This window comes from Rhagoletis pomonella, unplaced genomic scaffold (assembly GCF_013731165.1).
Source record: "Rhagoletis pomonella isolate Grant_MI unplaced genomic scaffold, Rhpom_1.0 Rhpom_scaffold_00001, whole genome shotgun sequence".
Classification (NCBI taxonomy): domain Eukaryota; kingdom Metazoa; phylum Arthropoda; class Insecta; order Diptera; family Tephritidae; genus Rhagoletis; species Rhagoletis pomonella.
The window spans coordinates 55,001,642-55,018,534 of NW_023458555.1; the positions used below are offsets into that span (position 1 = coordinate 55,001,642).

Genomic DNA, 16,893 nt, shown 5'->3' on the forward strand with positions numbered 1-16,893 from the left:
AGGTGTGGTGAGTTTAGGTGAGGTGTGGTGAGTTTGTATGTGGTGAGTTGATTTGAGGAGAGGTGAAGTGAGTTGTGGTAAAGTAAGTTGAGGTGTTAATTCTACTATACAGTATTTAGTTTGAAAGTATTAAGCCATCGACTAAATACCTTGGTACTTTAGTGAAAGTATTTTGCATCCCCAAGGTACCTCAGGCCTGCTAAATACTTTCGTTTTTTAGCAGCTCCTAAATACCTAAGTAAATAGTACTTGGGTATTTAGCAGCTCCTAAATACCTAAGTAAATAGGACTTGGGTATTTAGTCATCTCAAAATACTAAGTATTTGTGTATTTAGTACCCAAAGTGGTACTTTAAGTACAAAAGTATTTAGGTATGCCCATCACTGGGCATAAACTAAATGGCAAAAATGATCATGAAGCGCGTTGTGGGATATGCGGAAATTTAAGGCGCCGCTTTTTCCAAGTAACGTCACCGCCACGAGAAATTTGTTCTGTTATGATAAAACAAATTTAGGCCTTGAGCGGTTCATCATCATCAATCATCCAGCTCTACGGATTGTGCCACAAAACTACATTGTTTATGATATGAGAACCAAAACAACTGTACTAATAGCATTGGCACCATATTCACTTGTATCTCCGTTTTTGATTTGGATGATAAGTGATGTTCTGAATATTTTTTAGTAGTTTTTTGTGATTCACAAATCTCATATTTCTTTGATCCAAATAATGATCAGGTATGGGAATAAAAATTGAGGAACGAAAAAAGGTTTCTGCGCTTCCGTGGTAGTTTGTACGATATATGTAGGTATGTATTACGGATGATAATTTTTCGGATTTTTCCGATCCTACTGCTGGAAATATCCCTTTTTCCATACCCCATATCAGGGTTGTTGCGAATATTATTCCTAAATAAAAGTTCTTTCCGGATGATAAACAAACGGCCGGTCCAAATTAAACAAATTTGGTATCATATGAAAGAGGACCTTGTTTAATTTGGATAAGCGGTTTGTCTATTATCCGGAAAAGACTTTTATTTCGGAATAATATTCGCAACAACCCTGCCCCATATACCACATATGTTGACGTATTTTTTTCAACAAAACATCTTACAGAGAACATACACAATTTGCAAAAGCCGAAAAAACATTTAAATTAATTTCAAACGTTTTTTCTTTTGTTTTGATAAATTATAAAAATTTAATTGAGCGAAAACAAAAAATTAAATTGAGCAAAGCCAAATAAAAGTGAAAGAATCAACATTGAACTGCGTCAAAATGAAAATAAGGGAGCACGAATTTCGATGGGAAGCAAAACTCTCTAAGAAGACAATACCTGTAATTATTGTACCATGGTCATGATTCAATTATTAAAGGTTTTGTAAGTTGCTATTTTCTAAAATTTGATACTCCCACCCACAGGGATCGTTTTTGGAAGCGGGAGAAAAAGGGGAAGAATTCAATCACACTTCCTAAATGGTAGCGGAGTTCTACAAAAGGGCATGGATAATTGTGCATCGTGGTATTTAAATACAAAAACGAATTTGATTCAATTATTTAATTTAAAGAAGCTTATTTACATCAAATATAACCCCTGATTGTTATTAAAAATAAATTTTGCCAAGAATATACCAAAGATGCGTACGTCGGACGGCGCATAACTCAAGAATGGATGGTCCCCTTAGAGCTATTTTTTTATTGTTTGTCTGCCTTGTAAATTTATTGTGGAACCATTTACAATAGATAGATATGAAGAAGCTCATCAGCACCTGGGTTCGAACCCTGGTCAAAGCAACATCGCAAAATATATAGGTTTTTTCTTAACAGCGGTCGTCCCTCGGCAGGCAATGGCAAAACCTCCGAGTGTATTTCTGCCATGAAAAATAGCTTCTCATAAAAATACAATCGCCTTTCGGAGTCGGCGTAAAACTGTAGGTCCCCTTGTTTTGTGTGACAACATCAAGGCGCACGCCACAAGTCGGAGGAGAAACTCGGCCAAAAACTAACATATGTGAGAGCCAATCTATTATTATTATTATAGATATGAAGAAGCTATTTGTTTGTGGAAAAAATATGGAGTTTTGATTAAAAAACGCCAAATAAAAACATATGGAGCTTACGATTCTTTCGCGATTATGGCTCGATTGCTTCGAATATGCTAATTCGAATTCTTTGATATTGCACTTTTAGTGTTCTGGGGAGATTATGCTGCCGTCAGAATATTAAATATAGGTTTATACAGTCGCGATTGGCGCTTCGTGCCGGATGACAGGAAGAATAAAAAGGACACGCAGCTACTGAACGACGGAGACAGGGAACATGATCTACCCGTCAAATGAGAAGTGCCGTAAGTGTGCAATTATATCGCGCCATTGACTAAACCGAGCTGTCGTGTTTTACGATTGGCCCTATGGACGCGGTTTGCTAATATTATATTGCGTCAAAGTCTCATTCGGAGACACCAGCAGTCGGATTCCAGCATTCGCTATCGCTAATTTTGATCGCTAAAGGTCTCCAAAAGAATAGCAGGCACAATGCAACGTTTAGTTACATGCCCCTCATACAGCCAGATTTGCGTGATTACACTTTGCTTCTGCTACTTTTCCATATTGCGTACTTTTAGGCTCCGCGGCTGTTAATTTAGAGAATTTTAGCGATGGAAATACCTAAATATCTTCGTTGGCTCATTTACCAGAACCATTGCGCGCTTTACTTTACAACCCCTTGGCAGAATCAATAGGTCTCCACGAATATCGACTAAGACATTTCGGCATTTAAGGGAATTTAGCCTCTTTAGCCTGCATTGAATTTCTGTAATCCACCCATTTTGTCTTGTTGTCGCCAGTGAATGAAGAACAAACATTTCTTCAAATTTAAAAAATAAAATTTTCACTACTAAAAATTTAAAAATCTTCTTAAAACCTGCAAAGAAATTCAGAAAAAGAAATATCAATGTTTTTGTTTTTGGGAGTAGGGTGGGAGTGTCATTGATAAAATTAGAGCGAGAGAAAGTTTTTCTTACAAAACCTTCCATTATTGAATCATGACCATGGTTTGAAACCTAATTTTTTATTTAAAGTGGCGTTTTTATTTTTTCTCTCTGACGGATTTATTTTGAAGGACTTTGTAATTTCAAAAATATGATTAATTCCAAAAATTTTTTAAAAATTCCTCGAAATTTAGAATGAGGATATGGGTAACAAATGCAATAGGAAATTTCTTTAGAATTTAAAAAAATTTAAATTTTTTGGATTCACCAGGTAATTTGTAAGCTGACAAAGTTAGAAGAACGAAATTCGAACAAATATTACGAAATTTCAAGGATAAAATTTTAAAATGACATTTTCAATATTTACCAAACCCTCTGCACTAGAAACTTGAATATGTTTAAATTCTACAGGATTTCCTCATTAATTGTATACCCATACTTCTTCTCTAAGTCCATTTCTTTGAATTTTTTAAATCATTTTTGAATTACTGACGTCAGAGAGAAAAACTAAAAACGCAATCTATATATATAAAACAACTAGAACCGGGTGCAATTAATTCTCCACTATTTAGCTGTGTAAGAAAGTAAAATAATTCCTTGTTTATGCCAATTCCACTTGTTCCCTTTGTTTAGATTTTTAATGTGTTTCTTTGTATCAAAGTTATTTTTTCGATGTATACATATGTATGTATGTATTTATGTTTGTATGTATGCTCACAACTATTGTACCTTTTTGTCTATTTGTCTAATTTGATTATTGCTCAGTAGTCGCGCGCTGATGATGGTTGATCAGCTGTCAACCGAAATGCATACATAACTGAATAAAAGACTAATTTGACGAAATAAATTAGCGTTTTAATTATACAAATATGAAAATAATTTAATGATGTTAGATTTTATTTCTGTGCCCATTTCGTTATAGCTCGTTATTTCTTAAGCGAGTTAAGGTATTTAGGCCGTTTAAAACTATGAAATTATAAAATCTCGTCTCCGCGCTAGGCATACGAAAGATATCAATCTCTCTAAGTTTACCTTAAAATGGTTCTAGGTATACGACGCTTGAACGCGTAACCTTCTTGGAGGTGCCACGGCGGGTTCTAATATTTCCAACTCAAATTTAGTAACCTGACCTTGATAAAATACCACTTCTCATTACTGTAGCAAATGCCTCAAGAGAGCTTTAGATTATAAGGCCGAACCCGGCTCTCCCTTTGCCATTTAATGAAATTTATTCTGTCAGTACGGCACTTATAAAATAAATCTCCATAACAAATTTAAAATACTTCGAGAGATTTTCTATCCTTCCAGAGATATGTATTAAGAAGTTTTTAGTATGTATGGGAGGCGACATGCCTTCTTGTTTAATAACTCACATTTTTTCCTTGTGCAATTGATACATTTCGTATACACAACTCCATACCAAGTTCCAGTATTCTTCAACAAACACTTCCAGGGATATGTGGCAAGAAAAAGTAAATTTGTACTGGAAGTGCCACGCCCCTTTTTCTTATAACCCAGATCTTCTTCCATTAATTTAGAATTGATTTTACATACCCCAGTACCAAGTCCCAGTACTCTACCATGAACACCTCTAGAGGTAAGCAGTATAAAACAATAAATTTGTACGGGAGAAACCATGTCCCTTTTTCGAATAACGCAAATTTTTCTCCATGAGTATGGAATTAATTTTGTTTACACATCTCGGTGCCAAGTTCCAGTCCTCTGCAATAAACACCTCCAGAGATATGCAGCATAGAAAAATCAAAATCAAATCAGCATGGGAGTTGCCACACCACCTTCTCCAATAACTCTCATTTTTCTCCATGAGTATGGTATTAGTTTCACATTCATATATACATATGTATTTCCATACCAAGCTTGAGTGCTTTACCCCAATCATTTGAAGAGATATGCAATATGAAACTTTCAGTCAGTATGGGAGGTGCTACGCCTCTTTTCCAAAAACGTCAATTTTTCTACGTGAATATGAACATGATTTCACACAGTGTTGGCAAACTGTTAATCTGAATAACGATTAAAAATTAACGATTAAAATGTTAATCGCGTTTGACGATTAAAATTAATTAGTTCTAATCAACTGTACGTTCAATGATAACATTTTTTTAATCGTTAATCGCTGGCTGCGATTACGTTTAACTAATTTAAAACATTAATCGTTAATCCAATTAATAATAAAATCTGATAACATTGTCTAGTTTGTCCGAGTTTGAAACCAAATATGTACCAGTTATACTAATTATTTTGTGTTCTAGGCTTATAAAAAGCACATAATATAAAAAAATTATAATTATTGTTATTAGTAATACATAAACTGGGAACTTTTACAAACCTAGTTTGTTGGTATATATCTTAATGAAAATGTACACCAAATTGCTTAGATTGATGAGCAAACCCGACTTAGACATACCGGATTAACTTGGTTTGTGTGCACAGGGAAATTCCAGCATAACTTAATTAATCACCAAACCTACTTGATAAAATTAAGAGTTAATGATTAAAAATTAATTTTTTAATCGCGGTTACGATTAACTGTTTAGTCAGATTAAAATTAATCATGATTAACTGTAATCAGATTGAATTTAATCGAATTAACTAACTGATTAAAACATCAATCGATTAATGCAAACATTAATTTCACTTACATATCACCAGGGGAACGGAATTTCAGGACCTATAAGAAAGGCAAAATGATATATCGAAATAGGCTGGAAAAGTCAAAATGAAATATCGAAAAAGGCAGGAAAAGGCACTAGGTATTGCCGAAAAGCAAAATAAAGGTACTGGCCCAATGCAGGCTTGCTTTGCTTGCTTCGCTCCGAGAAGTGTCAAAAATTATTTGGAACATACTAAAATGTATAAAGGCTGGCCAAATGGGAGCTTTTCTTCACTTGCCTTAAGCGCCTCAAAGTTTTAATTAGACAAATGTTTTATTTGAAAGCGTTTTGTAGACTTTTGACAAAGAGGCATGTTCCTGTTCAAAATACATAAATTCAAAAAAAAATTTGCTTACTTAATTCAAAAAAAGCAATTCGAAATCAAATTTAACATATCGTTATATTATAGTAAACAATTGCAAAGCTCATTTTTACAAATTTTACATGAGAGGAAAAAACTTCTTATAGCTCTTTTCTTCAATTAAATCGCTTTATTAAGTTATAGTTTTTTTAGTAACTGTAGATATACATATGTATGTGTCATTACCAGGGAACGGATTTTATGGAAATTGCCTTTTTTCTGCTAAAGAGATACAATATATTCGATTAAGAATGTCCACGACTTAGCTTTCCCTGATTCCATATATACAAATTTAATGTTGCCTTTTTTTGCCTTTTTGAAGATATTTGCCTTTTTTAAGATTTTTGCCTTTTTTACTTTTTCTACCTTTAAAAAAGCAATTATAGCATTTACAATTTTTTTTTTAAGATTAAAAAATATACACATGCCCATGCGGCTTATAGAGGCGCAGAGACCTCTTGCCAAATTGGTGTTGGAAAAATTCAAAGCCGTTTTCTCAGCTAACGTAGGCTTGGGGATAATAAGGAGTGTGGATAAAATTGTTAAGAGCGAGGAAAACGCCCTTATTCCTGATAATATGAGCGCTTCAATCGTTCCATATTTAAATTGGGCTTCACTTGTATCTACGTACATCGAGCGCACATTTAGTACATTCAAGGCTTCTATAAGCCGCATGGGCATGTGTAGATATATTTTTTAATCTTAAAAAAAAAAAAAATTGTAAATGCTATAATCACTTTTTTAAAGGTAGAAAAGGCAAATATCTTAAAAAAGGCAAAAAAAGCAAATATCTTAAAAAAGGCAAAAAAAGGTAACATCAAATGTGTATATATGGAATCAGGAAAAGCTAAATCGTGGACATTCTTAAACGAATATACTCTACCCCTTTAGCAGAAAAAAAGGCAATTTCCATAAATTCCGTTCCCTGCATATCACTATACCAAGTTTCAGTTCTCCCCCACAAATACTTCCAGAGATATGTATGTAATATGAAAATTCCAATTTGTATGGGAGGGGCCTTGAGTTACCGGACTTACTTTCAGTCTAAGACCATCCTTCCGAAATCCGTAGTAAGTGTACTAAATTTCGTTCTGATCGGAAAACCGGTTAAGGAAGTAGCCTATTTTTCAATCCAGGTCATAAACCATCTTTGAGTAAAGTTTCATTTTCACACAGGTGGCAATTCTTAAAAAAGTAGCCTATTTTACAGTCTAGGTCATAAGCTATCTATGTGCAAACTTTCATGCAAATCAGTTCAGTCATTTACACGTATTAATTTAATTAAACATTCCTAACACGTCATAACTCTTAAAATAGTAGCCTATTTTCCAACATAGGTCATAAGCTATCTCTGTGCGAAATGTCATGCAAATATATTCAGTCGTTTCCACGTACTAATTTAATTAAAACTTTTTTAACAGGTGGCAACTCTTCCAAAAAATTAGCCTCTTTTCCACTGTACGTCCTAAGCTATCTGCTTGCAAAATTTCGTGCAAATCCATTCAGTCGTTTCCGCGTATTAATTTAATGAAACTTTTTTAACAGGTGGCAATTCTTAAGAAAAGTAGCCTATTTTCCAATCTGTGTGCAAATTTTCATGCAAATCCATTCAGTCGTTCCCGCATATTAAATAAATTAAACTTTAAATAGCCTATTAACCAACCTGGCCCATAAGCTATCTGTGTACAAAATTTCATGCAAATCCCAAACATCCAATCATACAAACTTTCACATTTATAATATTAGTAAGATAACCGTTTTCGTTGTTCAGAGTGAACTCAAAAACTACTGCATATATTTGATTCAAATTTTCAGAGGTTATACCTTGCATATATGGTCCTATTATAGGCTACCAGAAAACTCGCTAGGTGGCGCTGGGGTCGAGGTATTTATAAAAGTCGTCAGTACAATCTATTTGCAATTTTCAGAAAAACTACTTTCCGATGTTGAGCCCATCTGGTGCTTAGCTGTCATCACTAATTCTAATTTGGACTATGCAATCCAATAAAAAATTTTTTTAACAAACGATATACATACGTGGTCAGTATCAATATCAGCGATAGCAGTTAAATCTTAGGTGAATTTCAATAATAAATATCAATAACAATATCGACAACAAAATCGATAAAAATATCGATAACAAAATCGATAGCAAAATTGATAACGATATCAATAAAAATTTCGATAAAAAATCTATAAATACCGATAACAGAATCGATAAATATCAATAACAAAATCGATAAATGTCAATCGATAAATATCGATAAATGAATTGATAAAAAAATCGCTAAGTTTCGTAACAAAATCGAAAAATATCGATAACAAAATAGTTAAAAATATCGATTACAAAATTCTGTGGGGGGCGGGGGGGGAAGGAGAGTTTAGTTTCCTTTTCAGAACTTTTATTCTCTTATATGGTTTACGGACCAATATCACGGTTGCCAACCGTCTCGTTTTCGGCGGGACTGTCCCGGCTTTAAGAGCTATGTCCCGGTCCCGGTACAATACCTGCCGGGACGCAAAATGTCCCGGTTTTTGGCAAGAATAAAATTTAGACTTCTCGTTGTTAAAAAATTAGATCTCTTTAAATATTTCAATTTTACTTATTCTATTTACTAATCGCCACTATACGTCGAAAAGTAAAAGTACAAACTATGAAGTGCAAAGTATGTCCGATATTTTTTTTGTTGAGAAGAAACTACCCGCAAAAAAATTCCCAAAGGTCAATACGATTTTTTACTAACTTCAAACTGGCACATTGTTATAGTAAAATGCCAACGTGTAGGCAAATTCATGGAATTTTACTGAGTTTTGCACGAAGTTAAGAGATTTTTTTATGTTTTTTGTTGTAGTATAAGCAATATTTTTATAAAAAATAAATTTTAGGTAAAAAATGTTGCATACATTGTGAGAAATTCCTGGTGGCAATAATTTAGTGCGGCACTATACATACATATATTTTTAGTTAACTTTTATTAAAGTTTGTAATTAATTTAGAAATATTATCATTGAAGCTTCGTTTTATGAAATTTTTTATATGTATATGAAATTTTACTTTCTTTTTGTTATTTATGGCCTCATAACAATTATATTCAACTATTTGATTGAGCTTGAGGCCATTATTATTAATGAAATTTTTTGTGGAAAAACAACAGTAATTTACGTTTTGATAGAAGTTATAGCTGCTATTTCGGGCAGCTATTCTGCTGCTATTTAGACTTTACCATGATGTTGTTGGTGATTTTTTGTTAATAACTATTCTATATTTAGGACTAGGTTTGGGCAAATGAGCGTAAGTGCGAAATTTATGGCCAAGAGAGGGCCACATTTCGATGGTCCTCTGCAATAACTTCTGGTTTTCACAAACTCGTCCAGAAAAATAGTGAGGCCGAATTCGGGTATTGAGAAGCTCAAAATGGCTTTCAACAGCCCGAGAATCAACCCAAGAGACAAAAATTTACCACTTTCGGGCACCTGCGGGCGAGCAAAAGAACAGACTTGTTGTGCGTCCCGGTTTCAAGAATCCAAAAGTTGGCAAGCGTGACCAATATTGAAGTTGCAAGATCATAGAAGAATATTACGCACGCTTGGCAGAGATATCACAGGTGGAAATAAGACCATCGGTAAAACTCACCACGTCGAAAGGGATTAGTATTCCATATGGTATCACAGCGCTACTATTCTTTGCCTATGCGTGAGGAGGATTCTGCCCCTTATTCGTTTCAATTTAAACTAAAAATGTGTACTTTACAGAACGCCTTTGCTTCTAACGCTATATTGGTATTGGCCAAAGGAAAAAATCTTATTGGGGCCGCGAAGCAAGCGGGCATTGGCTAGTTTTACTATATTTGGCCCATGGTTTCGCGAATATATTGAGATTTGTGTTTAAAATTAACATTCCTAGTATGTATGTACAGTGAAACCCACTTAAGTACCTCCACGCTTAAGTACCTAACCCGCTTAAGTAACCAACCTTTTTGGGCACCGTGAATATTTTAATGTAATCTGAAGGCAAACCCTCTTTTAAGTACATCCCCTCTTATTTACCCAACCCGCCTAAGTACCTAAATTCTTCGTACCCCATTTACCATTTTACAAATGAATTCTAAAAAAAGACCAACGGTAATTTTTAGCTACTTGAAACTTGTACATTATTACACTAAAATTTAATGGTCTATAAAAACTTCGGAGAAAAAAGTTTGAAATTTTGATGAAAATTTGGTGAAGTTTCCTTTCAGTTTTCTAAAAATTTTTAAGCTTAGGTTTAAATGATATTTATTAGGGAATGAACTGTGTTTTAATTGAAAAATCTTAAAAATTAATAAATAAGCATAGGTGGCAAACAACATCATTTTGAATTTACACATTACAATTTGAATGAACACTGTATTTATGTATGAATATGTATAACTAGCAGACCCGGCGAGCTTCGTCCCGCCCAAAATTAGATTTTTAATTTAAACACTTTGGTCTAACAGTTTCTCCAACAATATACATTTACGATTTGTACTGCACATTCATCGGCTAAGACTATGGTTTGGTGGTCGTTTGCCGCCTTAAATAGCCGAACGAAAGTGTTATGTCCATGAGAAGTTCCCTGGTGGCAACAATGATCCGGATCTATAGAGAATGTGCCCTAGAAACTTTATCTTATAGTTGGTGGCAATTTCAAAATGAATGCGTACCCTTGTTCAACAGAAATATATGAGAAATATGTAGATACATAAACTGAGATGAAATATCTTGAAAGCCAGTTTCGTGAAATCAATTTAAGTGAAAAATTATTTTTTTCTGTCAGGTTCTATAATAAATTCCATTCTGCTTACAGCAGATATACTCAACAGCTGTAAACTGGGGTTTTTGAGACTTTTCGTCGTCGATATTTTCGGAGCGCTACAAACAAGACATTTTGAACTTTGTAACTTTCCTTTATTTGATTGTAAGGGTAATAATAAGTGTTTAAATAAATATCTGAAATAAGCGTAAACACTAAAGTGGTGACCCCGATTACAGCGAGAGGAAATTTGATACGGTTGTCGTGTGTTTCGATCTAGCGAAAGCGCACTACACTACTGCTAGCGAATTCTCAGAACATTCCGGAAAATTGACGATGCTCACAATTTCGTTGAATTTCACAACAGCCCATAATCATCGTTTGTCTTGGTGTGAGGGGTTATGTCGAGCGGTCGCTACAAACTACGTAGCACAGCAAATCTAGACTCCAGTGAGGAGGATTTATTCCACGACAGTGAAATGACGCAATTGAACGAAGAGGTGAAACAACAGCTGCAGACAGTGCAGAATAGCATCGAAGTACTGCAAAATGCTTGCACTCCAGTCAATTCTCGTCCAAATTGGCAACGCATGCATTTTCCAAATTTCAACAAGCAAAATCCACTGTACATGGTGGGGAAAAAACAGGGGGTTGGCGCGCTTGCGGGGATTATCGCAAATTAAACGCTATCACAATACCTGATCGTTACCCTATTGCCCATATCCACGATTTCTCCGAGAAACTCCATTGTAAGCGAATTTGAATGGCTGAGTGCGATGTCGAAAAAACTGCGGTGTGTACCCCATTTGGGCTGTTCGAATTCTTGTACATGTCTTTTGGTCTGAAGAACGCGACGCAGACATTTCAAAGGTTTATGGACAGCATTTTTCAGGAAGTCGATTTTGTTTAGATATACATAGACGATATTCTCGTCATGTCCAAATCGGCTGACGAACAGGAAGAACATCTCCGAATAATTTTTTCAATTTTACGACGTCATGGTTTAACCATCAACACCAATAAGTGTCAATTTGAGAAAGAAGATGTAGTATTCCTGGGTTACGTCATTAACAAAGACGGACTCCGTCCACCCAGTGAACGTATTGAAGTTGTTTAAAATTATAAGCCTCCAGACACAGTCTGAGAGCTTGGTCGATTCCTCGGTTTCATTACCTACTATCGACGATGTATTCCTCACGCTTCCGAGCTTCAGTCTTAGCTTAATAAGTACACACGCAACATGCGAAAGAACGACAAACGAAAAATCTACTGGACTCCGGAAAAACTCCAGGTTTTTGAGGATTGCAAACGTAGTTTGGCTAACGCTACGTTGCTTGCACCTCCTGCACCAGACGCTAAGCTGGCATTGCTATGCGACGCATCTGACACAGCAATCGGCGCGGTATTGGAGCAGTTCGTCAACGACGTTTGGTAACCGTTGGGATTTTTCTCACGAAAGTTGAACAACACCGAATAAAATTACAGCACATACGATCGAGAGCTTCTGGCTGTATATGACGCCATACAATACTTCAAACACATATTGGAAGCACGTGTTTTCGTGATCAAGACGGATTATAAACCGCTTATTCATGCTTTCACACAGAAACCTGAAAAAGCACATCCTCGCCAATTGCGACACTTGGACTTTATATCCCAGTTTTCGACCGCAATTGTACACGTATCGGGAAGCACCAATACTGTAGCTGACGCGTGGTCCCGTTTGAATGCTATTTCGATGCCTTCTAGCATAAACTTTTCAGAACTTACTAAAGCACAAGCCAAGGATGAAGAGCTGCCTACGCTTCTACAGGGAAGTACATCACTCAAATTGCAAAATATACAATTCGATGACAAAAGTGTTTTTTGCGATGTCTCTACCGGACACGTACGTCCTTATGTAGTGGTAGAGCCATGGTGTAATGAACTGAAGGTGGCGCATTCCCGAAACCGCTACTTTGGTTTTGCTGACTTTGACGTTTATGGCAATACGTAAACAAACTTTTTGTTTAGAAACAAGTGCAAACGTATTGTGTAGTTTCAAGTGAAAAATCGGAGTAATTCGTGCGTTATAAAGTAGAAAACCTTTTATTTGTAATAAAAACTTTATAAAAATGTCGTGTGGTGTGTTGAATTGTAGCAGCCGTAGGGGTAAAGCACCCAAATCCTGTTTTTTGTTTGTTTCCCCGCGACGACGCCTTGGCCAGAAAGTGGGTAGAGTTCAGCCGGCAGGAGAAGCCATACCATTTAGTCACCAGCGTAATATGCATGAAGCACTTTACGGATAAGGATTTCATAAGTAAATATCATTTACTTTCATTACTTATATATGTCGATATCTATGAAAAGTCTTAGGAATCGCTAGTCGACCATCGCTTCGCCGCGACGCACAGTGTTTCGACTATATGGAGGCAAGTAGAAAAAAGTCATGGTGACAGTTGATAAAAAAAACCGGTTAGGCTTAGAGAGGTAAAAGTAAAAGTCATAAATACCAAATTTTATTTATTTACTCCCCCCTCTTCTTCACGAACGATAAATTTCCAAAAAATACGGGAATCTGCGCCATACCGACTAATCAGTTTAGTTGCCTTTGGCGATTAACCCATTAAAGGAAGTGTTTCTTTTTCAACTATAATCAATTGTTTAAATGTCGTGGAATATTTAGGTGCAGGTATTTATCATTTATTGGTACTTTCCTATTTTCTTACCAAAAAGTTTACTATGATATGTAGATGCTAAAGATTATTAGTAAAAAAAAGTGTGAGTACCAGACCGTCAGGCCTTGAAATTGGACGAATGTTTTAAAGAATTTTATGTAGTTTTCGAATATATAATTTGATATTTGCGCGCGACTTTGCAAATATATATAATTTTTGATTTTCTTAATTTTTGATTTTCAACGTCTTTTGCATAATTTCGCGAAAAGAATTTTTCTAACAGTGAAAAAATCTCACCAAACATTGGGAAAAGCGAGTATTTATACCTAAGTCATTTTATAGTATAACCTTTTTTTGTGAGAGTGGAAAGCAGGAAACAAAAGTTAACCAAAATTCCATCACATTTAATGATTGGGCCAACATTTTTTGTGAGTTTGGGACGTTATAGTGATCCAATCTTCCCCATATTTTATATTTAGGTTCTAACTAAATTTCATCGAAATCGGATGAAATTTAATGTTTCCGCCCAAACGAGTAGAGGGCGTGGCAATTATTCCATCTTTACAAAATTTCATAATTATCTATTTCTAAGTAAAACTAGAGCACATGTCAAGTTTCAGTGAAATCGGTGCAGGTTTACTATTATTTCCACCTGCCTCCATATAGTCGAAACACTGTGCGACGCCGTGCCAACCATTTTTGGGTGGGAAATAGATCCTGCTGCGGTGTGTGAGTCACAAAATGACAGCGTTGAGGAGGTCATTGAGCTACAAAATTGCGAAGGTAGCAAATATTATACTATAAATATTATATTATTAATGTCAGTGGTTTATTAGTTGGTTTAAATGAAGGCGATAAAGAATCTCGGCCCAGGGTCGGTACTGTTGATGCTTCGACGTCACCTATCCGTAACTGTGTATACTATGATAGTGATCTTCAGGAAGTGGAATTGTTGAAAGTTTTAAAAAATCATCAAGCGTCTTTTATACAAATATAAATTTATTTATTTGCAGGCAAGTTATACGATTTAGCCAAAGGCCCTTTTCGGGGCCGCCAATTAATTAACAAAGAGATTAAAATTTTATGTTTAGATAAATACATATATACCAATCAACAAGAGGCCCTTTTCAGGGCCGCAATTAAGTTGACAAAGAGATTAAAATTGTATATCCTATATATATTTATGTTCTTAAAGTATATATGTATGCATGTATCTTTGTAATAATTATCATTTAAGTTGTATAATTTTTTTACTTAGATTTAATAGCAATTACCTATTTTTACACATCATTTTGCTTCCTTATAGTTAAACCTAACTAAGTGGATAAATGAAAATATAATAATACATATTTTATTCTTCAACGTTTTGACCACTGCAAAATAAAGACTATAGTAGTAAAAATTTCAAATCGAATAAATGTTTATTAAAACTATACCTCATTGCACTAGCTTCCAAAAACAGAGAAAAAAGATAACTATGACGTACTGAGCTCTGGTTGTTGATGCAAGACTATTTTGCTGAGACTGACGCGACACACACCAGTCGCGTATACCCTCCATCCAGGGGTACCAGATTTTTGTGTGATGATCTGTTATAATTTTCAAATACCCCTTCCGGACAGCTTCAGTGGCATCGGCAGCCAGCTGATCACATTTCAAATACCTGCAAAATGATTGAAAAGCAACAGTTATAATATTTATTCGCAAAGTAATTTACGAAACATACCATTGTGGCTTAATCATGGGTTCAACTACATCTTTGGAACGACTGTAGAAGTGCACGACCATAGGATTATTGACGGTCTCGCGATACAAGCCCAGTTCTTTTAGTTTTTCTAGTATGCGTTTATGGCAATCAAAACGTTTCATGCCCTTAAACTCGCCGTAGTCACCGAGGATATAACCATCGTCATTGAATATAGTGATGATGGGCGGTTTTGAAGTAAACATTCATTTATATCCTGGCATCCTACTGCTTCATTTCCCATAATCCAGCCATCTTTGCAGTTACGACAAGCTGGAGGATGAATGAAAAAAGAAAGGCATATTTTTAATATGTTGAATATAAAAATAAAATAATTGTAATAACTGCATGAATGCAAACCATCAGTTTACTTTATTTCAGTTATAGCAATGAACATAACCTTCACTCAGTTGTTGTAATAGCTTAAAAATTATTAAAATAATTTTGGGGAATGTTGTTGAAGCGACAACCCTTATACAGATATACTATCAGCACACTTATTACAATTTTCACCTGTAAATCCAGCATCACAGGCGCATTTGCCATTATGTACATTTACGATTGCCAGAACCCTTACATTTTCTTATGATGAAGAAAAATACGTAAAATCAAATTAGGAATAGTGCGCGGTTTCCAACCACGAAACTTTATTAGTCTGCTCCTGGTGTACGGGAGGTTTTGCAGGTTTTACAGGAAGCTATTCCCGTGCGCCACGTTCACATAACGTTTATTTAAGGCGAAAACAGCTTTTCCTGTAAAACCCGCAAATCCAGAAGTAGGGCAACAGGCTATATATGTTTGTGGTAGGTTTTAAGTCAAATAAAACTTTTAAACCTTAGCGGCTTTAACATTTTGAGTATTAATAAATTGCAGAACCTTAAATCGAACTCACCATTTCCATTGCAATCTGTGCATAGCTTATATTCCGGTCCAAAGTGACCACCAGGGCAACACAGTTGCAGCTTGTCAATGCATAACCAAACATGTATGTAGGTCAGGTGAATCGCTTTGTTTGTGCAAGAACCAATCTTCTAATAGGTGCTCGTGATCGTTGGCCATGGTATGACACTGATCTTGTCCACGTTTAACATTACTACAAAACTGCTCTTGAACCTTGACCAAACGCACTTCACTGGTTTTAAAAGAACGTAGTTTTTGCTCTTCCCAAGCTGAATCACTTATTTTTTCCAAACCCTGTAAGCAAAGATTTTAATAATACGACACAAGTTTGTTATTACTGCCACACACTCACCAACTTAAATGATTCCACAAGCACAGTGCATGATCTACAAGGCGGCAACTTAGTTGATTTTTCCTTTTGGTCCTTTGGAGATTTGACAAAAGCTTCCACAGCTTCATAGTTCTCAAACAGCAACACAAGCCCGCATACTTTTAAACACGACATGTTAAGTTGAAAACGTTGAAATACCACAAATTACAAATTAAAATCGGAGGTAAGCAAGCATCGACCACTTTCTGCAGGAAAACATGCGCGGCGACAAGATATTATCACTTTTTCAGGACCAGCAATACAAACACAAAATCAATTAATTAATTAATAAGACCTATTCTTTTGAACACATTTCAAGAGTGGTTGTATATTTATTTTTTGTTAACGTTGTGATAAATTTGCTATATTCAAATATGGCTTGAGAAATTGGTGAATCTTGAAGAAAACACGTTTTCTCACTGCA

General features: G+C 35.3%; 1 protein-coding gene and 1 pseudogene across 1 annotated transcript; both read right to left on the minus strand.

Annotated features, from left to right (window-relative positions):
• Positions 1 to 14,892: 14,892 nt before the first annotated feature.
• LOC118750570 (valine--tRNA ligase-like) lies at positions 14,893 to 15,422 on the minus strand. The gene is made up of 2 exons (XM_036485340.1): positions 15,182 to 15,422; positions 14,893 to 15,118 (listed from the first exon to the last, which is right to left on the minus strand). Exons 1-2 carry the CDS (start codon positions 15,403 to 15,405, stop codon positions 14,893 to 14,895), a joined length of 450 nt encoding a protein of 149 aa, XP_036341233.1. The 5' UTR covers positions 15,406 to 15,422.
• A 249-nt stretch (positions 15,423 to 15,671) lies between these two features.
• LOC118750666 lies at positions 15,672 to 16,604 on the minus strand (annotated as a pseudogene).
• Positions 16,605 to 16,893: the final 289 nt, after the last annotated feature.

Coding starts and splice junctions, on each gene's coding strand:
- LOC118750570 (XM_036485340.1), bottom strand. CDS start 15,405: ATGTTTACTTCAAAACCGCCCATCATCACTATATTCAATGACGATGGT. Junction 15,119..15,181: donor CCCATGATTAAGCCACAATG/GTATGTTTCGTA, acceptor ATCATTTTGCAG/GTATTTGAAATGTGATCAGC.